Consider the following 24,463-nt stretch of genomic DNA (forward strand, 5'->3'; position numbering starts at 1 on the left):
TGCTTAAAGGGACACTTTCATTATAGGCGTGCGTGTGGATATGTAAGTATAATGTGTTTTCGTATTGAGTGAAAATGTCCAGGCAACTAAACTTTCTTAAAATGTCGAGTGACAAGCATGACCTTCGTTTGCAAGCTTAGTGGAAGGCCTTACAAATGGCCACATTATTCACTGACACTGTTATATTATATAACAAAACATAAGATATGACCCCAGTTAAGCCCAGTGCACAAGGTTTATGAGGTACAGAGATCGAAACTTGAAACATGTAAATGTATTTAAACTGAGTTTGGTATTCCCACGAATAAATAACTTCAATCAGCCATTTTTCATTTAATCTTCATCAGCTGACTAGTAAATTCGTTAACATTATTTTCACTTCTACTTTAATTGTAAAATGCGACTGCCGGGGCCGCCGATGGTCGCCGCAAAACTCAATGGATCGCCATGGCCCGTAAATATATGCAATGTGATTTTGGAGAAACATTTAACTTAACCCGTTCAGCACCGTAGTTACAAAAAAGTGATTGTCACATAGAATAGTATAGACTATATACTTCCATTGCCATTTATGGCGCCGATCATATGATCATATATAAAACAAGGACAATAATCAACAAGAATAACACGAAAAGGTACAAGCGAGTCAACAACGTTGTGGCATAATGTTTAAACACTTGCATGGCCAACACGAGGTTTGAGCACCAAATCTCCCTTAAGAAAACGCGTCACTATACAAAGACTCTGAACTGCGGTTTTGTTTTACTAAAGATCGTTACTTTTATTATAATATAATGACAGCTACAAGAACAAGCCCAGTAGCCAAATATTTACCATTACGTTGTTTAGAGACTCTAGGTTAAGGAAGGCACACACATACCAAAAAAAATCCAATGCTTATGACATTTGTTGCGAATACACAATATCAAGTCTATACATATCCGCAGTCAGCAACCTGAGCAAAACAGCGTATAACTAGTGCAATTCAGACTAATTCATAAAGAGGATAACGAATCGAAACGTGACGTCCATACTTATATATAGGAACTGACACGAGTTGTCATTTAATACAATATTTTATTAAACGAGTTCATGAAATTTGTTAGTAAGCGAGCCTCTGGCGAGCTTACTAACAACTTTCATGGACGAGTTTAATAAAATTCTTGTATTAAATGACAGCGAGTGTCAGATCTTTTTTATCACATGCTTAAAACGGTGTTTTTATAAGCAGTTTAGTTCCACTTTCTGAACCGATTGTTTGACAGCCAAAGTACTCAGACTAGAATGTCAACGATACGCCATATAAATAGTTCCAAATTAAATTGACAAAATTAGATAGCAGTTATCAAGTTTTAATTCTGATAAAGCGCTAAACAAGTCACAAATATAAAAATGTGTAGTAAAATATCCAACAACATGAATAACGAACGATTTTAACCCCAAAAAACCCAATAAGTACACAATTTGTTGACGTCACACTCAGAGTACATGCATTTACGGATTTTACGCGGTTTATGTGACCTACATCGGTCTGTCAAGTTTTACTGTGTGCACGGATTGAAAAGTTATTCGCTGTCGCTTTCTACGATGATTTTGCAGCGTTTTCTTAGTGTACATGGAGTATCACAATATGCAGATGATTACGGCGAAGCTTTACTCTGTACTGCATGGACGTTGATGTTGAAAAAGTTCCACCAAGAATGTTTCCATAGAACATGATGTTCTAGCCGCCATGGGATGTGTAAGGAGATGTATGTGCTGCGCAATTCGTATTTGTGTTTTCGGTAACCGACTGCTGATTAAACTGGCAAGCAAATGTGATTGATTGCATATTGCTTGTGTTGGTGAAGACGTAAATGTTTGAAATGTTCTTGTGGTGTTTGTCACTATTTAAATGTGGCTGTACAGTATTTGTTGACTGACTGGATATTTCTGTGACTAATGATCTGCATTATCTGGTTGGCGGAACATCGTTATCAGAAAGTTTTTTAACAAGATGCTTTCTGACACTATGATTCGTTAGCCTTTTGTCTCCCGGAAGTCCTTAAGCTTCATTATTGAGATAAGTTTTGTTGGCGTTTAAACCATTTTGTTTACAAACAATGCGGAGGGATATCTAGGTCGCGTGTGATTAGTCTAGCCAATAGAAATGTCTGATAGGTTATCTTACACATGTGTAAGATAAAAATATTCGTAATGGGTATATTACACGGAAAACAATGGTAAGCATGTGATAGATGATTGTTTTGGATCTTACATTCGCTTAACTTGAGCATTTTGACGTCATAAGCGCGGATGGTCTCATGTTGAGATTAGACCCAAGACTCAAGGCTGAATATTTGAATTTAATTGAATTTACGTCTAGCGACAATTGATGCATGTATTACATCTCAAACATATCACTATACAGTGGAAAGAGGTTGTTAAATAATGTCAGGTAAGTGATTTGTTTAAAAGTTTAGACAGTTGTGCCCATAATCGCAAAAGTTTTTAGTCTGAGATTTTTATCTTATCGTTACACTGCCATTCGAATAGAATAAATAAACATAACACTGCCATTCGAATAGAATAAATAAACACAATCAGTGAAACCTCACATGTTAAACAAATATTAACACATCTTTCGCCGATCATAATTAAAATATTCGCTTTTATGAGTCTGATACTGTTAACAAACGGATTAATGCTCAGAAAAGTAAAAATGATTGAGTATTTTTTTCTTCAAAATCTGTATAAATGCTAGTGAATGCACTAAAAGCAATAAATAAACTTAGCAGTTTCCACCATATATCTTCTACTTGTCTAAGACAGAAAGATACAAAGCTACTGATTTGAGTCTCGGATCTAATCTGTCGTTACCATTGGGCCAAACCTGCATATCCTCAACAGTCTCTTCCTCTGAGGTACATATGATTTTGGTGCAAGAAAGAGATCAGTTCTAGTATCGACAATTGTTATATTGACAAACAATAGGTTGGCTAAATTTTACATTTTACTGACCGTTCCAAGGCGGTACCTAACAATCCTTGATAAACATACCTATATATCAAGGATTGTTAGGTACCGCCTTGGAACGGTCAGTAAAATGTAAAATGTATATACTATGTATGCACTGTGCTGCTTGTGATTTTTTTGTTTTTGTGTTCTTTGTCATTGACATTTACTCAGTGCCATTAAACCGGGATTATGTTTTAATTTTTTGCTGCTGAGTTTGTTTCTGTAGTTTTTCACGTAAGTATTAAGAATAACACACGGGTATGCTTACATTGCAGGTACCATTGACGCCATGAGGTTCCTTACTTTGACACTGTTGCTTAGTTTAAGCATAAGTAGTAAGTACAGTTTAAGAATTTATTTATAAAACTTTATCTATGGTACAGTGTGCAATCACCACACTAGTAATGATATACAAATTAAAATATTCATGCAAGGGCACGTACACTGAACGCCTTTGAAAACGCACCACTTACATTTTGATAAATTTATTCAAAAACAGTCAATCCAATGTATTCAAAATTTCTAGGTACAACAAACAATATGTTATAAATATTGTATGCAAATTTCATTGCCAAAGGTGTGGTGTTAGCTGAAAAACAACTGTAAACGTAAGACACGGTCGAACACCGCAAATCACAGTTTGCTAGAATGGAGTGTATGACCCGTATACAGACAAGACATCTACGCCTCATGGACAGTGTAAGAGGTGCTATGCAGTGTTGTGGGATGATGGCCCACTCATGCACAAGAGTATTGCGTAATTTTGCAACATTGCGTAGAGGAGGATTTCGTGCATAAACCCTCCTACCAAACTCATCCAAGAGATGAGCCATGTCTGGAGACAACGACGGCCAGTCCAATACAGTTACATTGTTTTGAACAAAAAACTTAGTGGTCCTTCGGGCTGTATGGGCGGGAGCATTATCATTTTGAAACATGTTACGTCCATGTGGAAATTGACGTCGCACAAACGGCAAAAGCACTGGTTGAAAAACATTATTTATGTATGTTTTCACCAAGTGGTGCGTTTTAAAGGCGTACAGTGTATTTGTTAAACATATGAAACGCGATCACGTTTCATTTACATTGTTAATTATTCCCTCTCAACTCTCGAATGACCTAATTATCGATAGCTATTGCATTAAATACAGTTTGCATCTTATAAACATAGACGATATTTTATTCTGTGCACACTATTAGTTAAGCTATCGTATTGATAAACTTAAGGTATATTTAGACGGGGGCGCTACATTGTTAATTTGAATGAAACTAATTCATATATACCATATAGTTGAACACATGTTTAAGATTTAAAATTCTTGAAGTATTTCCATTTTATTCTAGTTTTATTTTTAAATCATATGAATAACACTTTGTTTATTTAATATTTGTAATTGGAGCGTATATTCGTTAACGTTTATACATGATAACACACAATATATAATGACTATAATCCAATCAAGTATCATCAATCGCATTAAAATGGATATTTTCCACCATTCTTTAGACTTGTTACTAGTTTGATGTTTATAATGGTCTTAGGATCGTCCTGATTCTGGATACAGGTTGTACAGATTTATTGTTTGTGACCTGTCACAATATCAACAACATGCTTTACATATTATAGTTTAGATTCGACTACATTCTTAGCTGTACGTTCAAAAATATCTCATTTTATGAATTACGAATTATCCAATTCTTATCCTTCACATTACATTCAAAGCAGCACAGGGCAGTCCTGATTCCGACTTTCAGAAGGTTATCGATGACTATTGGGAGTGGCGACTTTTGGAGGCCCCAGAATTCGCATCCGGAATTGACGTGCACACGTACGATGACCGCGTGGAGCAGTTTGGATTGGACGATCTGGATAGGAGATTTGTAAGTAGGCAAATGTGTGTGTTTAGAACAAGATCAGCGCTTTGATGGTCTTGCATGCAGTATTAGTCTGTATTCTTTTCCTCTTACAAGTAACAGTATTACAGCGAACAAGTTTATTGAGAACATTTTGTTGTTAAGACCGTATGTTAACAATGCTTAAATAGTTTCACTAAGCTTGCACGTTTGTAAATGTTTTGTGGAAACGACACAAACAATAAATCTGTTAAGTTTTTCAATGTTGATTGTTTGGGTGGATGTTATCAGTGCAACTGAAACCACTCCATTCTAGAATGAAGCGAACGCTTTTTTGAACCGACTGTCCACGGTGACCCGAAATCAACTCTCGAGTGAACGGCAGGTCAGCTACGACATTCTGAATGACAGCCTAGAAGTATTCATTGCAGGATATGAATGGAAAAAGTAACGTTTATTTACAAACAACTGGTTTTATGAGTCTAACAATTTGAAAACTAAAACAAAACTTCTTAATGGCAGCAATATTATTCACGATACAAGTTGTTGATTTATATAATTACTAATGTAGGCCCTTTTTACATGCATTTCAAAATACTAAATGACATACGTATTAACGTATGGCTGGAAATCAGTGCTAACATTAGAGCACGAGTTTCTTTGCAGGTATATCTACGTATTTGTCTCTGAATTGTTTCGCATATATGGTAGTTCTTCTACGTATTAAATATTTTAAAGGGGTTCTATATATTCTGCAAGACAGATATCGTCCTCATAGGCCTGTTATAGAAGCACCAAAGGGAAACAATGCTGCTGTCGAGCCTAGGCAGAACACACTGACGGAAATACAATTTCCCAGATAGCTAATAGTAGCGACCGTCCATCATATCCTGACTGAATGTTTGAAATTAAAGACGCATTCTGTTACTTTCTCACATCCACTACACAAAAGGGCAAGCGTTTCAATTGTGCGTAGCACAATCGAATTTGTTTTTACAAAAATTGTAATCTGAGCAAAAAATTCTTGAAAGACATACATCTTATTGAATACATTACTTTAGCCCACAAAGATTGTACGATCCTTCTTAGGACAAGAAAGCCTTATTTAGGTTATTCAGAGCCCTGTTACTTTTCCCTATTCCTATTGCTAAATATTGCTCTCAGGTAAGCGCTATGCTTCCTAAAGTGGCATTCTTTTTAAAAAAAATGTTCAGTGTTCCAACAGTTGATTAAAGGAATACTACTGGCAGCATTTAGATCATTGATAGCAAGACTTTACACGTCTGTATCTCGGCAGGGGAAAATACTTTGAAGGGTTGACGTGAACAAATTTCCGATGAAGTACACATTATACGAAGACCTGTGACCTGTGTCTTATATCAGTAACTTGAAAGTAGATTATAATCATGTAATACAAATTGCAGTTATGGTCCGATTAACCCAGTGAACTTTTTGGAAGGCATGTGGACAGACATAAGTGATTTCCTGCCGCCTAAATTCTCAACATACGAGGACTTTGTCAACTTCTATACCAGGGTCCACGGATGGGGCAATCAGGTAAGGCATTTACATAATTGCTCTACAAATATTGTATTGAATAGGGAACAAAAAGGATAATAAACATTAAAGTGCCTCGCTCATGTTTTATGACATGATAAATTAGTTTTCCCAGTAATGCTTCTGAAAACAATTATGTTATCATAATTTTACTCTTTGATATCGAAATTACAGAAAAAAGTTATAGAATAAAAAAGTATTTTTGTTTAAGTGGGGTTTTTACAATCGGACTTTATCAAAGATGTTGGATATGTTGAACTGTTAAGGATACATTGATAACATCACGTGATAATGTCATTCAACCAATCTCGCAACACCACAGCCGTAATTAATTTCCAATCGCGTTATAAACGCTTATGAAAATTGTGGTCTTCAGAGACGATATTTGAGCAAATATCAACAATTGCTGATGGGTTCCAGCTTTTGGTATTTTTGTTTTAACACTCATTATGATTTGTCTCACTTTATTTCATACTTAAAAAAGTGCATTTTACAAACAAGGATCTAAACATCGACACTACGCAATAGGTAGTTTTCGTCCCGATATATTTCTTTTGAAAGTTTTGTCTAGATTGAAGATAACCACATGAGTAGTTATATACACGTCATCATTGCATTTAACAAAACTGTTTGATTGTTTATAAATATTAATGTGCTAGTTTCGAATTGCAATATTAAATGTCATATGTTCAAACAACATTCATCTAGATGTAATTTATCAATATAATTGAGTTGAAACAGATATGTTTTGTATGAACAAAAAGAACAATAGTGTGTTTTGAAATAAACTGCATTCATACAAGTGATTAAAATCAAGCATATCATAGGTTTAAAGATCGGTTTATCGCCTTTACATGTTAGTAAAGATCTGGAAAATACACGATTGGTTGTTGTAAAAAAGGAATGTATAGATGAGGATAAATAGGCGTTTAGCTTGCTAACGAATTCCTAAATATTTGTATTGAAATGAACTTTATCATTTGAAACTTTTCATGAAAGAAAACATGTTTAAATCAAAAGCAATTATCGTTTCAGACTGTGAACTACATAAGAAGAATGAGAATGGCCATATCAGATGGAACAACAAACCACTGGGTGTCTATGGTACTGAAATATTTTATAGTATGGTATTAGTTGGGTCATCCTTAAATAACGTCTGTTTGCCGATCCATTTGTCCGTAGGTACGTAGGTCGGGAACTATTTTATTACTGAGCGGAACTATTTTTTACGGTAAAACTTGTTGTAAGAGTTATATACCTTAAACACTTACAGGACGCGTCTATTGGCCAAATCGATAATCTCATTGGCTCTTCCAACGAAAACTGTCTGATATATGCTCCTTTCAACGAAGCCCTTGACAACATTACAATGCCAGAGGATAATAAGTAAGTATCAAATATGTTTTACCATCAACTACACAAGAAACATGAGTAAGCGTAAATAGTCCAGTATTTGTATTTATATTTAACTGTGACATTAAAACTAAAAGCAATGAACTCCTAAGTAACATTTAATTCATATATACAATCTATAAAGAACACATCCAAAACGGTATACATTATCGTTTAATTCATATCAAAATAAGTAGATATCCAAATTGTGCAGACCTTTAGGTTGATGGTTAACGTATTTTACAGGACAAAGCTCAGAACCGCAGCTGATACAGCTTTTACAGTGTTTCGTGATAACTTCACTGCACTCAAGACGTTCATTGAGACGGTAACTATTATTGTTACTTTTATTCGTAATAATTACACCCTAACCATCAGTCCACAAACACATTGGAATATATTTATAATAAGCCTTTAAGATTCATTAATTACATAATGATATTACAATAGATTCATTCACATGTCAAAAAATGTAATTTGACGCTAAAAATTAAGCAAAAATATAATTTAAATACAATTTAAAATTTTCCACCGTCATTGTCGGCTGTCCAGTCGTTGAATGACCACGCGGTAAAGAAGCCCGAAAACCACATGCGCAAATAGCGACACCTACAATTCAATTGGAAATATACACGGGGAATTAGTTTTTTCTAATTGATCACTGCGTTCAGACACAGAAATTTTCATTCACTTTCTCTACGATTTATACGAATGATACAAGTCAATAAATGTGCTTTAAGTTCCCCTTAAAATGTTCACATATGTTGAAGTGGCAAACTTATAGCTCATTTATTTGCTATTTCAAGTGTTTGGCAAGTGTTTTGATCAGTGCAAAAAGACTATACCTGAGTCTGAAGATACAATGTCAATAGCATAACGGGAACTTCACTGGTGGCTTAGAAGATTACTACGATACTTGCACACAATTGGATGATTCAGTTTTCATCCGTAATAAATCCAAACATTACATTAACTTTTATAAAGACACATGAGTTACCATTCTATCAACGAGAGACTAATTGCCAATTATCTCTGAAACACAACAAAGAAGGATACTTTTCAGAAACAGTATTCCATTTTGAATGGGAAACAACATTTGAAGCTGATTGTGAGAAGCATGGGAAAAAGTCCTTAAGTTACCAGTCTATCACCTTTTAAAAAAACATAAAAAACATAAAAAAACAAAACAAAACAAAACTAATGGATATATTAATGAAACAACCAGATATCATTAGTTGTGCATATAGAACATTTTTAAATGACACAATATGGCCAGTCAAACTTTATGTCTGTTAAGGAAAATGTCTAGTAAGATACTTCTATATTTGTCCTTTAAGTGTCTGCCACAGGTAGTGGTTTGTGATAAACGCATGAGGCATATGCTTAAAAAATGCACATTCGGGGCATATCCTGTATGTCATTGAATACATATGTGGATGTACTTTACAGGAGTACAAAAATGCTTCACGAAAGCAATACGGCGTAAGCTCGTTTCCCCGTGGGAAGGACTATTACCGAGCTTGCCTACGGTGGCACTTGTCGACGGACATAACTCCAGAAGAAGTACACGCCCTTGGAGTTCAAGAAGTGGAAAGGATACATGGACAGATGAAACAGGTTAGTTTGAATTCAGCAGCAGCATTGCATTATTGTTTATCCAAGGTTGGTTGTCGGTCTAAGAATAATGGGTTGTTTCATTCAATTACAAGCTATAACTTATTTAAAAATTAATGTCGTTTAATTGGTCTCTTTGATAAGCAATTCGTATAAGATATAAATGATTGACAGTAAGCGCCTGATTGAATTCCTTCAATATGTCAAATCATTAAGAAAGAGAATGTTCTGCGTTTTTGTTTGCCTAATCTTTGCACTCGGTAGTTTGTTTATACCACAACTGTTTGATAAAAGAACAGACATGCTAAAGCAATGGCTCATAACTATCATTTTTTATCTTATCAAACTCAAACTCAAATAATTTACTAACGCTATTTATTCCCCCGACTTGTACATATGTTTGCAATCAACCACATGAAGCATTACGCAGCTATCACAACTTCTGTAAAAACGACAATAGCTTTATCAAAGCTGAACTTGTCATAAATAAATGTCAAATAATGAAGTAAGTATTTACAACACGGTCTCACAGACATATTTAAAAGTGTTCTTAAGTCATTGATTGATTATACCTGGAGTATAATGGCATTATAAGACTATAAGAACAAACAGTGCCTTGCGTACCTTTAATGTCTAACATTGTTCTTGTCATAAAAACATTAATGTCATCTTTACAACTACATAGTCCTTTACTTTCAAACCAGTCCAGTTACTTAAAATGAAGACATATATTTTCGTTTTTAAATTAAACGCAACTTTAGCATTGTTATTGAATGTTCAAGCGATCTTGAAAACAACCAAAGCTTCGCTTAAAGAGGCGTCTGTTTAAGTTGTTCAAGAACTCGACAAATATGCAGTTGTCAGATGCATGACCCATGACACGATTGTGGATTTTTGTTTGCCAATGGCTACAGTAGTGCAACTTACCATGTTAAAGGGAGTAGGCACCACACGATACAACTGCAAAAAAAGAAGTAAATTGTCAAAAACTTAGATAAGATTGATATAGTTGAGTAAAACGCATTGAACCTTAATAACTGATGTATCACATCGATTACAAAACATATATATTTCGAACTTTTTGCGTATTTTTCATATTTTAAATTATGTCTACCACGTAAATCCCAGTTAGTTTAAAAATATCTTCGGTATATGTATCTGTACTAATCGCGTGATTTCCACATGCTAAATATACACACGATAAACTGGAAAACTATCATGAGCAATTTTTTAAACGGGTCAACTCAGCTGAGGCAGCGTCCAAATATTATTGAAATCATGTATTTAATGATGTATTGTTGGCATAATACTAGCTCGTATTGATAATACTGTATTTGCCGACTTCGGAACCATTTGCTGTCTGGTCCCTTTAATATTATGCACAGTTTTTCTTTTGTTATGCCATGGTAAACGTATTAGCACGCCACTACAGCAGACGACGCAAAGGCATTGAAAATGTCACTACTTATATTGTAGTACGAGCGAAAATATTGATTAATCATGTTAATGTGCTTAAGATTAATCATTAATCATTACTCAAACAATGGAAATAACAAACAATCATCTTTGTATTTAAGGTCATGACTAAACTGAAGTTCACGGGAACTGTGAAGGAATTTTTCAACATGCTCAAAAACAACAGTACATTTATTATACAATCAAAGGTAAGCAATCTAAAACAATATTGCAAAGAAGTACTAGTATGGCATTTACTTGTAGCTGTGTGCATAATTTTTTTGTGCTTCAAATCTAAACTATTTCTCTTTTTTCAGGAGGAAACCATCAACAGATATGAAGAGATCATTAACGTTCGTATCAAACCTCGCCTGCAAAAGTTATTCAAAGATATTCCTAACTATCCTGTCATGTGAGTTAACATAATAAAGTCACTCGATTGTAAAAAAGCTATCAGCTTATATGAATCACTTCCGAGTCCGTTTCTTGCTGAGAAATCAGGGCTTGTGTCATTTTTGGGAAGCCAGGAGACCATGTCCCTGTTGAGACTCGAAACCCGTACTAGTAAACCAATCCCATCATCTTTTTTTTAAATATTGCTATTGGAACTGCTTTCTAATCTGGTAGGCTGTATTCTACTCTACTGGAATTTGCCGAATCGGATCTCATGAGGCGCTTTACGAGTGAAATAAAAACCTGAGATCAAAAGCGCAGTATTATTAACCTTTTATTATATTCATTTCTTGTTTAAATCACTTAAAAGACGCATGGTTTTATAATAAATGTCATTTTAATGATGCACGTTTTGGCTTCGACATCAGTTGTGATGACAAGAGGTAAAGAGTGTAAAAAACGGCCGTATTGGACTGGAATGTTGCTGTATATATTGCGTGTGTTTTTATGATGCGTTTATATTAAACATAAACATTACAAGATTCGGATCTTCATTTTCCGTTCGCATTACCAAATAATACAAAAATCATTTGTTTCATTCGGTTTCATCTGTACAAATGTCGTGAACTCAATCGAACGATAAGCAAAACAAAACAATCAAAACAAAACTCATTTTTGAAAGGAAAATGTTAATATTTAAATTATTTTTGCAAGCGAAAGTGTAGAAACAGGTTCACTATAAAACTCAAAAATTGTTGTCGTATGTCTTGAACGTGCATATCACTGCCGTCGTGGAAAAATACAGATTGAAAGTATCCGGAGGGCCTCAGTTGCTTGACACCCGATATATATAGTTGACCCCGATAAACAAGGCTTGATTGGTCTCCCCGAAATGGAAATTCTAAACTGCAAGAGTATTGGATATCATAATGTAACACTGTTAGTCCGAATCAAGTCTTGCGTTTACAGCAACATTCTCTCATTTTGTTGCCCAATAATACCGATAAACGAAAGGGAGAAGACAAATTAAACCGTTGTTTAATAGTACAAGAACATAGTTTCATGCGTGAAAAGAGAACATGCCGAGTGAGTTAAATATATCAAATGCGAACAGTAAAGGTTGTATTTTGCAATCAAACTTTTAAGTGCAATTTAGAACTGTGTCTTTGGATTTCTTCTTCACTGTATTAGGCAGCAGCGATTTGGAGCACATGGCGAGCACACTGAAAGACAAATTCACGCAGAGTTAATTGTCCAATGAAATAATCCAAGCACTCTAACATTCTCCTTAATCTACACTAGCCCTACTTCCTCATTTGCTATACTTGACTTCATCCTCTTTATCAATGTCTGCTGTTTTTTTTTCTTTGCTCTTAATTCTTTAATGTGACTCCAGTTTTCCCAGCGCTCTTTCAACCATTAATCATCATTTCTCGCTCCCCACCAGCTTCTCTCCTCCAATCTATCTACCGCGTTCTTCCTCCAGCCACCTCTTCCCCTAAGCAGCTTGCTCACACGCACGCACGCACGCACGCACGCACACACACACAGACACACTTTGCTTAATCATCAACATTTCAGAAATCGAAATTGATTTGAAGATTGTAATTTGTCCAAACAAAAATGAAAACACCAAATTTATGCTACCATTTACCACTGAAAGAAGTTTAACAAGTAGGTCTTGGTGAAAAAAAAGACTGACTAAATATACGCTAAGAAATTTGTATATGGCGCATACGTCAGATTCGATTTAAGATAAATTAACAAACAGAAAGAAATAGAAATATCCACGATTATTATCGACCCATACCAAATGTAAACACCATTATCGGCTAGAGCCTGGAGATTGAAAATGACCGGACAATTCTGCTCAATGTGTCTTTAATGAAGTTTTTCGCAAAGCTTTATTGCTGAACAGCCTACTTGAGGGTCAGATTAATAACCATCATTATGATTGTCATGGTCAAAAATGCAACTAATACATAATGGCACTGTCGTTGAATCTTTTTTTATTCAGATGGCAAACAGGAAATAAAATGTCTGGATATATATCAATCTTGTCACACTAATTGACACATTTATAAAAAAGCATTAAACAATCCCAAAAGGAAGTTTTAACTAACGTAATTTCATTGCTATGAATTAAATTAGTTGAAGCTAAACGAAGGCGAAACAAAATCTCAGCATACACAACATAGTCTGGTTTATAACTAAACAATTCCACCGGGCTATACATATTAGCTATCAACTGTCATGGTGTTGATCGACACTCTATACATATCAATGATAATCAAATACTTGTAGCATGTTGTCTTTTTTATAATTATCATTTCTGCGGCTATCTTTATCAAACAAAAAATCACAAACGAACGATGAAATGACTTATTCCCTCATGTACTTCGTTCCATAAATCACGCTATGACACCAAATATTGCTGACGCTGAATTAATGTTTGGCTATTGCGGAACACCAAACTACTGGTTGATATAAGGCATACTAAAACACTGACATGCATGCTATAAAAACGTTTAGTTTACAAGCATGACCTTCTTAGTCATTGTATTTTTCAACATCGCAGGTGTCATCCCTTTTAAGTGATCATATCGTATGTGATCACCTGTTATATAAATGAGAAGGTATGATCTCTTCAAAGCCCAAACGAACAAAAGTCTGATATTCAGAACTTAATATCATTTCAGAGTAAAGGAGATGCCCTATGACGGTCCAGTGGGAACGTATTTGTCTGGCTCACCAGACGGGTCCCTTCCAGGTGTATTTTACGCCAACGTCATGAAACCAACAAACAAGTAAACGTCGAAATACGTTTAATTCAAACATGAGAGAACAAATGCGTGTTTTATGGAAAAGTTCTCGTTAGCTTGCAATCTTTGTGTGCCCAATGTTTGTAAGAACTATAAACCAATAAAATACAACCACCACCTCACAAATGTTAAATGGATTTTTCAAATAGAATGTATCAGATTGTAATCGTGACAAACTATACTAAAGGAAAAAGACAAACTGCATAAATCGAGTCGGAGTTAATACTTAGGCGTGCAATGTTTACATTTTGTTAACTACAGGCCAATTGTATTATAATACAAAATGAAACCTCTTTTTAGCCTGTGCACATTTTAAGAACTATGTCATCTTTAGGAATTACTATTTTCTCGCGTTGTTTAAGTGTTGCACCCATTTTTGCATTGTAGATCACACTATTACCTTTGTTTATAGTTTTTAAAAGGAGAACTGTTAAGTTAAGCAAAATATAATATTAATTTACATTTTATCAAATAATTGTTACTCTCTCCATGTATCATGTAGTCCGACGTACATCATGGTAGCCCTCGCATTGCACGAAGCATTACCTGGTCACCATATGCAGGTAGGTGTTCATTTCTAATCCTGTCCGAGCTCGAACATAATACTAGCGACATGTGTGCCAAATGGAATAATATTGGTACACCCACTATCAGCCGATTCTTTGCCACAGATTCATAGATTTAGTCAATCTGAACATTTAAAGCCAATATCTACGTGCCGTCAGACGAACTATCTTACCTTATTTTGATATGGAAGTTAAAAATGTGTTTAACCTAGCTTACATGAAATATTCGAAAATAATAAGTATGAATGGAATTTCAATAACGGAAACGGACATTTCTTTCCTGGAACAGCGTACATTTGTTGAAGTACTATTAGCAACAACAGGCACCTGCCGTACCTGTTTTCCTTCGATATAATTTATAATGACAGCTTACAGAATCACGCTCGAGTCCATTTCCAGTGTAGAAACGAGTACTGGTGTCTATTTTTAGAGGCCGTGAGAGCATCTGGTGGGTATCGAACCCACAACCCTTTGTGTTGGGCGAAGACCTATACCACCTTACTATTTATGACATTTCTATACGGTAATTGCATGCGCAATAGGACATAGGAGTATAGTTCTTTTCCGCAATTCCTACATTTTGTTCACATTTTATGGGTACAGTTACATTTCCTGTATATCCAACATTTTCTATGTAACTGTACCAATTATAATCTTTCTTCATTTCCAGGATATCTACACCCGGGTCGCAACAGGGGTTTCTAAATTTCAGAAGTTTGGCGACTACTCCAAATATTACTCGGTGCCTTATCATTTCCCGTTTTACACAGCAAATATTGAGGTAAGCAAGACAATTTGTCTTACTTGTATTATACATACAATTATGGAACTGATCGTTAAGGATAAGCCTATTTTTGTTTGAATCATTTGCAATAAGCGTTTCCCGAAACGGGTACAATTCTTTATGTATGTCATTTTATTATTAGACTCCTTAAACACGTGTTATGTTGTTTATTTACCCGAACAGTACGTATTAGCTACTCGTGTTAATCTTTTCTGTGAGCAAAATAGAGTATCATTTAATGCCTTTAGTATTTGTGCCCATAAACGGTTTAAACCATCGGCAAATACTATAGTTTTTGGTGACAATTCAAAGGCGGCTTTTGAAATTTGATTTTGTTAATGCAGCTGTATGTGTTTCCTTTTCTACTTCGTTTGCCTTCTGTTTTGCCTTTGATGTTAGTGTTGTCAGGTCCTGAAATAGGGTTTAGCACTTAACCTTACCCTTGTTGTTTCTATTAAATTGGTATGCACGATTGCAGGGTTGGGGATTATACTCGGAATCACTCGGCGAAAAGGACTACCTCGATGTCTATGATGACGAATATGAACTGTAAGCTATTTTGTTGACATTTAAATCATAGGCTTTCAATATCTTCATTAGAAAACCCCCAAAGTAATTGAAATTTTGAAATGAATATATGAATGACAAGAACTTATAAGTTGATAATTTTGATATTTCATTTTAATTCTAAATTGAAAGCGGCGATGGACTTTGGGGTTTTAGAGACATATTGTCGGCATAACGACAATACAGCCACACATTATTAAGTTAACACAATGATTTTATACTGTCTAACACAATTATTCTTTGGAATTCATGTTTCAATTAAAAACTTTTTGTTATGCAGGATGGGACGCTACAGCTACGAAATATTTCGGGCCTGCCGCCTGGTTGTGGACACAGGACTACATTATTTTAAGTGAGCTCGCAGAACTAATTGTTATATATCGCACAGCTCTGTCCATTTGTTTAAAACGGTTATGTGTTATGGTTATGTAATGTATGATGTACCATAAAAAGACTGAAAGAAACGAATGAATTAAGCAAACAGCAAAATATTTAAAACCCATCGGGAGTATAGTAAGTTCTTACTTTATCAGAATGCCAAACTTTCTAATGTAAAATACAGTACAAGTCAGCTGATAATACATTTTGCACACAATTGTTATTGTCGGATTCAGCTTATTGTTAATTCATAAGAATTGATGTGGCAATTCTTATTATAGTTGGACAAGAGACGATGCCATTGAGTATGTACTGAACTACACGTCCTTATCCCGGTCGTCAACAGAGACAGAGATTGACCGTTATATCACCTGGCCTGGACAAGCCACGGCGTACAAGATTGGTGAAATCAAAATAAAGGAATTACGAAAACGAGCGATTGATGAACTTGGTGGGTAGATCGGGAAACTCACAACGCTGAAAAGGAAAATTCAGTTAATATGAAGTGAAACGATTAGATGTATTGATTATGTCAATGAATTATAAAGAGAATTGTTGTTTATCAGTCAACTCATACTCTGAAAAGAGGAATCTGTTCAGCGAAACTATCGACTTAAAACAACCGGCACATGCTGGTATAATCTAGCAAGGTCTATGAATATTCTGTTTCTCTGTTTTTACAGGTTCATTGTTTGATATTCAAGATTTTCACTCCATTTTCTTGGACTTCGGTGCTGCACCTCTGTCTGTCGTAGAGCGACTGGTCGAACAGTGGATTAAAAACGTAAAAGAATCAGGTAAAATATGAAATCACTCAGTGTCTCAAACACCAATTGATAAGTGCACAAATATATAAGCCACAATACAAAGCATACACTTTAAGATTGTAAACATCAGTCTCGTTGTGCGTGAGACTGCACAATTTTAGCAATGAGAGGTGAATCAGTTTTAAGCACCTAAGCAACCAACTGATTCGACTTTAGCGATACTCTTTTTCAAGAACATCACGGCACCGAAGGGCCAGCATATACAAGATTGAACTCAATGTTTAATACAATATAAAATGTATGTGATATGTTCCATTTATTTATATTGCTTTGTTTTCAAGACTCATTTGAGAAGATCTCGAGCGAGTTCTGGGACTGGAGAATGTCTCAGTCACGTGAATATTCCACCACCACCGGCATGCACAAGTTCAATGACATTCTCGATTCGTATGCATATTCTAAGTTTGATGATAACAAGGTAAATAATCGAGTTTATTCGTATTAATCCATTGTTATTAGACCTGACATAATCATCAACATGATCTTTTGAATGCTACATCTGATAGAATGGACAGTAAACAGAAATGTTTTAAGTTTAAGTGTTTGAATAGTTGTTAAGATTTTGTAAACTGATACCTAGGCAATATAATGTTAAATAAATTGAATGCAGCCATTAGCGTGCTTGAAGAATGTGTTTACTCAACATATAAGTTTCGAAAGCATTTGAACTTGATCCTTTTGAGTACAAATATGGGAAACCTACAAAATGCAACTATCAATTGAATGCACACATTCACTTGTTAACACCCATTTAATCTTGTTTTACAGAAGACAGCGGATGACTTTTTGAAAAGATTATCGTGGATAGACGGAAACAGCTTTACAGGAGAAAAGAAAATTTCTTTTGATGTGTTGACAAATACTCTGAAGACTTTCGTAGCAGGCTACAAATGGAAAGAGTACGTCACGCACATTTTAAAGATATTTTAAGGATAAATCAGATTGACCTGTTTCATTTTTAAGCAATCATTTATATTGATGTTTTACAATGTTGAACAATGCTTTATTCATATCGGAATTGACACCGAGAAGGCTTATTGATTGCTTAATGTTAATGATTTTGCGTTTATAACTCCATAGACTATATGCCATGTATCAACCATTAGACCACATTCAGTGGACATTCAGTAAGAAATGCAGCTAAAACTACATTTATAAGAGGGGCTTTTAGTATGTAGTGCCACTGATCTGCTTATATACGAAGGGCGTTTACTGTGTAGTTCAACTGAGGCTACAGATATACGAGGGGCACTCATTATGTAATGCAGCTTAAGCTACTTAAATACAAGTGGCGTAAGTATGTAATGCAACTGAGGCTCCTTTATGCAATAAAATAAACTTTTCGTATGTTTTAAATACATATTTCTGTCATATAAACCAGCTCATAATGCATTAGAATTCCAGTGTTTTATGCAGTGTTCCGACTGCAGGCGCCATCTTTACCGACCAAAATGCCACTGAAACATTTCCAAAACAGGAATTCTATCAGATAGTAATATTTGTTTTTTAAAATACAGTCTAGATCAAGTAATGTTTCCAAGCTGTTTATATAGTTTTGACATGTTTTTTTTTGTCTTTTGTCTTAATATTAAGTTGTTTTGTCAGATATATGCACTAGTGAAAACCGAACCATTTTTTAGACTAAAAATGAGTTGAATAAAATATTTGTTTAAGTGTTATATAACAAGAAACCTATCGCAATGTACTAACTTATTTTTAAAGGTTATATGTTTTAACAACCAAACACAAGTATGTACTGCTCCACCTTTTGTTCTTTGTGTACAATCATGGACAATGAAGTCAAACAAAATTACCAAATATGGTCTACGGTATAGACTTTTAAAATACTGATAACATCTGCAAAAGGGGGCTAAAAGTAGTTGAATAACCTTATATTTATAATAATCATGTATTGACGACGAATTGAAGGTGATTCAGTTATCATATCCTATGAGTATCTTTCTTTTACTTCTTGCAAACCTTTTAAAATTGTTTAACCACATTAACACTTATCTAAATGTCTAATAATTCAAACATTTGTTTCTTCTTTAGAATTAACATAGTTTCGGTTGAAATACATACTGAATTTAACTTCCCCTAACCTCTATGGGCTACACACGTACTATTTTGCTTTGGGTTTCTATATTTTAAACCTGCTTATGTATTATTATTCAAGCTATCAAGCCCTCAACCCGATCAATTTTCAAGAGCTTTGGTTTGCTGGACTTGATTTGTTTGTCGATAGAAATGTTTTTGATACGGAAGGAGATTTCACAAACTATGTCAGAAGACTGGAACTTGCACCTAAGCAGGTATAAAATTGGCTTTTAACCGATATTATATTGGGTCATTGTAATAGGCATGTATATAAAAAATGATTGACGTTTTTAATTTAACATATTTTTTGTGATTTTGTAGTAATTATAATTTTCATGTTTGCTTTATATTGATAAGAATTTAAGCAATAATAAAAAAATAAGATGTTCTAATTTAAGCTTCATTATACGTGATGACAATTTATCAGTAGTCTTCAATAAAAGTATAATAGAAGACTTGAACCAGTTTCATGAACGTTGTTGGTTTTGTTATTTCTGCACCTTGTTGAATAGAACAACATAATAAACATAAAACATTTAATTGAAACTACAGGAATACCAGCGGACATATTAGCCCAAAACGTTCACGTATCTATTTTATGGCGAAATATTCACCTCTGTGGAATGCTTTGTTTTTCAGCTAGATGAGATGATCGAGCTGAGCAAGAGGGCAATTGCAAATGGCAATACAAACCATAACGCTTCTGTGGTATGTACGCATTTAAACCTAAAACTATGTTGCCGTTAATACGCGTTAAATTATCAACTTTATATTTCCTTGTCTCATGCATGTTTTGATTTGTCAAGGACTTGAGCCAATTGCATGACGGAATTTTTTTTCAAGAGTTTCTCGGACATTTTTGCATACATTTGAAAACAAACGTACTTCAACCATACGAATGTGTTTTCATGGTAAAATGTCTCTGACTATCCAATCGACAATATTATGTGTTCTTTTAATGAAACCTTTTCCAAATAGGAAAAATATTTGCTCAAAAAATGGTTCGAAATATCGTTCGTAATATTTATTTCTCATGAACACACAATACAATGTTGATATGATAGGTTCAAGAATTTGAGCACCTAAAACTATTCCTATAACACCTAAGTGTGAATGCAAATGTTTTTTGAACTAGACTATCTCAAATACTAGTAGTTCCTTCGTTAAATTTGATAAGACCTCGGAACACACGATAATATGAATACATGCATGTGTTATGTTTTGAATGAACCTTAAGAAATGCTAAAGGTGGTTATTGGACATGTGAACATTGTGATTATCGTACAATTACTGCCAAACACACAGGTTAAATCATATTTGCTTCACTTATCCTGTGTTAACCACGGCTGTCCCTGAACTATTTAGAGACAGTCTTAGTAACATTTAGAAGAACTTTTATAAGAAGTACTATACACACCTTAACAAAAACTATTATTTCATTAATCTGTGTATGTCAATTTCTTTGAAAAAAGTCTCGTGTTCCTGAAAACATCGATGCGCTGGTTGTTTCACCAAAGGAATCCGCTCTGTACAAGCCATTCAATGAATCAGCTGAGAGAATATTTGGCAACAGAACGTAAGTACAGTTGATCTTTTGTAAAGGGATGTTGTTTGTCTAACATCTGAACGTAGTTCATGTTTTGTCAGTATTATCTATGACGTACCGTTTGGATCAAAGGTCGCATAAAGCCTTCAGAAATGTTAAATAGAGATTCTCCTCTAGATATATTGGCACACATGTTTTTGGTTTAAATATAGAAGTGCACCTTTTTAAATTAAAGTCGTGCAGTTAAAATTACGAAATAGAGATGGTTGTATTTGAGTTGTACCGCTAATGGTATAAGGTGTCCTCTAAAGAGAGAGGTGTCTATCCGAGATAAAACATAGAGGTACACTTCTATATTAAGATGCAGAGGTATTTTTTTAGATAAAGGTGATAGAGATAACGGTAAAACACACACGCTCGCACGTACGCACACACACACAACAAGTGACTTTGGATTCAGATAGCATTGCATACATAAATGATGTAGCTTTGTAAAGTCTTTGTTGCATACCAAAATCGGAATGTTGACCATACAAATATTTTATTCAATCTGATTTTTTTTAGATTTTAGATTTTGTTGGTATCAGAAAGTTATCCTAGCAATAGGTCATCGCCATGTGCAAGAACACAATAGAGCAGTAGAAGAAACGTCACAATTACATCTATTATGTTTTAAGATGCTTGGATCATCAGAATGTGATTTCCTTTTAAATTACAGGAACACAATTGAAAAACGGCTCATTGATGCTATTGAATCTTTAAACAACAAATTGCTTGAAGTGAAACAATTCTTGATCGATGTAAGTATCTACATTAAATTGAAATAAAATAGTATTATTTTTTATATTCTTACTTACGAACAAAGCTACAACAATCATATATTTGGTCATATAGTGTTGCAATGACAAATCGATGGCAGGCTTACGATTATTAGATATATTTTGAAACAAATCTGACCATATCATTTTTTTCTAGTTTAAAAAGATAAATCACTTGTCTTTGAGTTTAAGAAAATGGTTCAGATCTAAATTCCATGACCAATCTGTACTCAAGAAAGCCGTCATTTTAATCAAATCAAACAGTTGTATTGCATTTAAATGCCAAAATAGGGATATTAGCAAGAATGGACTGAAGATAACCATAATAATAAATGTCTTTTACAATGCAGCTTCCTTCGAGGATGTACGGAAAGGTGTATCGATGGTCAGAGCTTATAAAAATTTTCACCTTTTTTCAAGGACTATATGCCTGCGACACGCCCCGGCCTGGGAATAGGGAGTCTTCCAAACGGCAAGGAAAACTACCAGGCGTGTTTGTATTTCCATTCGTCAGTCAATATGACCGCTGAAGAGGTCCATAACAAAGGATTGGAAGAGGTGGCGAGAATTGAAAAACTCATAAGACAGGTTAATTGGCTTAAATTTCATATATTAATATTGTTTGCATCTTGTTCAGAGCAGTCCGGCCTTATTTATAAGATACAATGTTAAGGGCTTAATTGCTCCTCTTTATATGATATTGTACATGCATGTTTGTATTTCTGAACATTCAACCCTTATTTAAAGCATACAATGAAAAAATGTTTATTGACATGCAAATATATGGTAAGTGTATGTATCTAGTTCGTAGCATTCATCGAGTATTTGAAAAATGCAATGATAACACGTTAATTATATTCTAAATCATATGAAAGTGTATGTATCTAGCTCGGAGATTTTAGGCCTTAATGGACGTTAAAAATGATAAAGGGATATTTGGCTTCTATTGCATATGCTAATATATTTTCTAGTTTGGAGCATTCAACCCTTATTTAAAGTTTACAATGCTAACAGCTTCCATTTCATATGATATTATATTGCATGCATTTAGCTCAAACGCATTTAGAATTTACTTGTAGGATACAATGATAACTGGTTTCTAGTGATATGATGTTGGATGTATATAGTTCAGAGCTTTCAACCCTAACTTAAAGCATGCAACGTAAACACGTTAATTGATCCCCTTCTCAATGATATTGTATCAAGTTCAGCGTCTATGGGAAGCGATAAGTTGAAGTACTTGCTTTCAGGAAATCATACTGCATGTAGTTCACTTTGTGGATGGGTATTCTTATTGGTGGCCGAGTGAATGAGTTTTATGAAAAATATCTTTTCTCTAATTAAAACACGAGGAAAACTAAATAAAAGGTATTAACATTGTGTAAATATTTACTTCATTCTTTGTTTCAGAAAATGGCTAACGTTGGCTTTCCGGAAAGCACGAGTATAAAGGACATGTATGCAAATCTAACAAACGATCCAAAGTTTATCCTGCCATCGACAGTAAGCATTCAAAATGTGTTCTGGTAGAAATAACAGTCCTTAGATTTAAATCATTCTGGAAAAAATATCATTACCTTTCGTAAATACAATATACATCCAAAGACAGCTAAAATTGATAAAGTGACTGCTTCATATAAGTTTGCCATATTTGTCATTAAAACAAGTAAGACAAGTCACTCACTAAGCAACATACAAGACTTCCCCGTACGTAAATTGCGTTTGGTCCGCCATGTTTATGTGTGATATCTTACCATGGCTTATACTCATTTTATTTTTATAGTTTAATTACCATATCAATTTGACAGCATGTCTTTTTATGTTAGGGCTCAGTAGCCCATTGCAAATGCAAGGGCTGATAAAAACTGCTAGAAATGTGTTACACAGATCATAGTCCTTACTGTCGTATAAGTGTCCGTCCATCCGTCTGTCTATCCAAAGTTAATGTTTATTTTTTTCTTATTCATACCGTTTAAAGCATCAAATGTACCTACTTCACACTTCCAATATTTGATCACAGTTTTAATACCATCCGATATGACAAGTGTTATAACTTTAACAAATTCAATGCCAAATGTTTGGTCCTTCGTAAATTTTAATATTCAAACTTAAAAAAATGCATTTACTTTAAGCATAATTTCAAAATTATGAATAGATTGAATGAGCGTTTAAACATAAATTTATCACATTCCGAAAATGCGTGTTATACAAGTGCCATAACTCTCCAATTGTTACCATATTTCCTCGCTTGATATGAAACAGTAACGTTTCAGAAAATAAACTTGAAATATTGATTAATGGCAGTCATATGTTGAACGCTTGCCCATAACGGTGCCCAATTGCTTCTATTGACTTTTTATCAAAATTTAAAACAGTTTTGAATGGAATTGAATGAAACTTGCAAATGATGTCGACAACTTAACGCATACTTTTACGATGTGATCGGTAGTTCATATTCGCCTTCCTTGACAAACAAGTTTGCTTGAAATCCATGTATATCATAGAAGAACTGATATCAAAAGACCCAAATTTTTAATCCCGCTTCATCTCTACATAGTTATGACCTTACTAAGCTTTAGTTTTTGAGTAATTGATAGATCATTTGCTTGGAGCAATTGGCAGTGAGAAGTTTTACGAAAAGCTGGAACCTAAAATATTAAGAAATGTTGATCATCTCTTTCTGGTTTAGCTTCAGTAATGTATGATTTATCTTACATAAAATGTGTATATAAGTAAAACAAACAACAACAAAACATATCTTTGCAATGAAAATGTTCATTATTAGTGAGCGACAGT

General features: G+C 34.4%; 1 protein-coding gene across 1 annotated transcript in view; it reads left to right on the plus strand.

Annotated features, from left to right (window-relative positions):
- The first annotated feature begins 1,545 nt into the window (after positions 1-1,545).
- Positions 1,546-24,463, plus strand: part of LOC128219589 (uncharacterized) — a 41,970-nt gene continuing 19,052 nt past the window's right edge. The window contains exons 1-26 of the mRNA XM_052927419.1: positions 1,546-1,817; positions 3,273-3,332; positions 4,721-4,878; positions 5,168-5,298; positions 6,276-6,408; positions 7,444-7,512; positions 7,682-7,794; positions 8,047-8,128; positions 9,250-9,417; positions 10,992-11,078; positions 11,187-11,281; positions 13,962-14,069; positions 14,587-14,647; positions 15,321-15,431; positions 15,913-15,983; positions 16,282-16,353; positions 16,661-16,830; positions 17,063-17,176; positions 17,488-17,624; positions 17,975-18,105; positions 19,383-19,518; positions 19,943-20,011; positions 20,776-20,879; positions 21,568-21,649; positions 22,088-22,255; positions 23,078-23,170. Coding sequence (XP_052783379.1) covers positions 1,733-1,817; positions 3,273-3,332; positions 4,721-4,878; positions 5,168-5,298; positions 6,276-6,408; positions 7,444-7,512; positions 7,682-7,794; positions 8,047-8,128; positions 9,250-9,417; positions 10,992-11,078; positions 11,187-11,281; positions 13,962-14,069; positions 14,587-14,647; positions 15,321-15,431; positions 15,913-15,983; positions 16,282-16,353; positions 16,661-16,830; positions 17,063-17,176; positions 17,488-17,624; positions 17,975-18,105; positions 19,383-19,518; positions 19,943-20,011; positions 20,776-20,879; positions 21,568-21,649; positions 22,088-22,255; positions 23,078-23,170 — 2,808 coding nt within the window. The 5' untranslated portion in view covers positions 1,546-1,732. The remainder of the gene's footprint in view (positions 1,818-3,272; positions 3,333-4,720; positions 4,879-5,167; positions 5,299-6,275; positions 6,409-7,443; positions 7,513-7,681; positions 7,795-8,046; positions 8,129-9,249; positions 9,418-10,991; positions 11,079-11,186; positions 11,282-13,961; positions 14,070-14,586; positions 14,648-15,320; positions 15,432-15,912; positions 15,984-16,281; positions 16,354-16,660; positions 16,831-17,062; positions 17,177-17,487; positions 17,625-17,974; positions 18,106-19,382; positions 19,519-19,942; positions 20,012-20,775; positions 20,880-21,567; positions 21,650-22,087; positions 22,256-23,077; positions 23,171-24,463) is intronic.

Source organism: Mya arenaria, chromosome 15 (genome assembly GCF_026914265.1).
Source record: "Mya arenaria isolate MELC-2E11 chromosome 15, ASM2691426v1".
Taxonomy (NCBI): Eukaryota; Metazoa; Mollusca; class Bivalvia; order Myida; family Myidae; genus Mya; species Mya arenaria.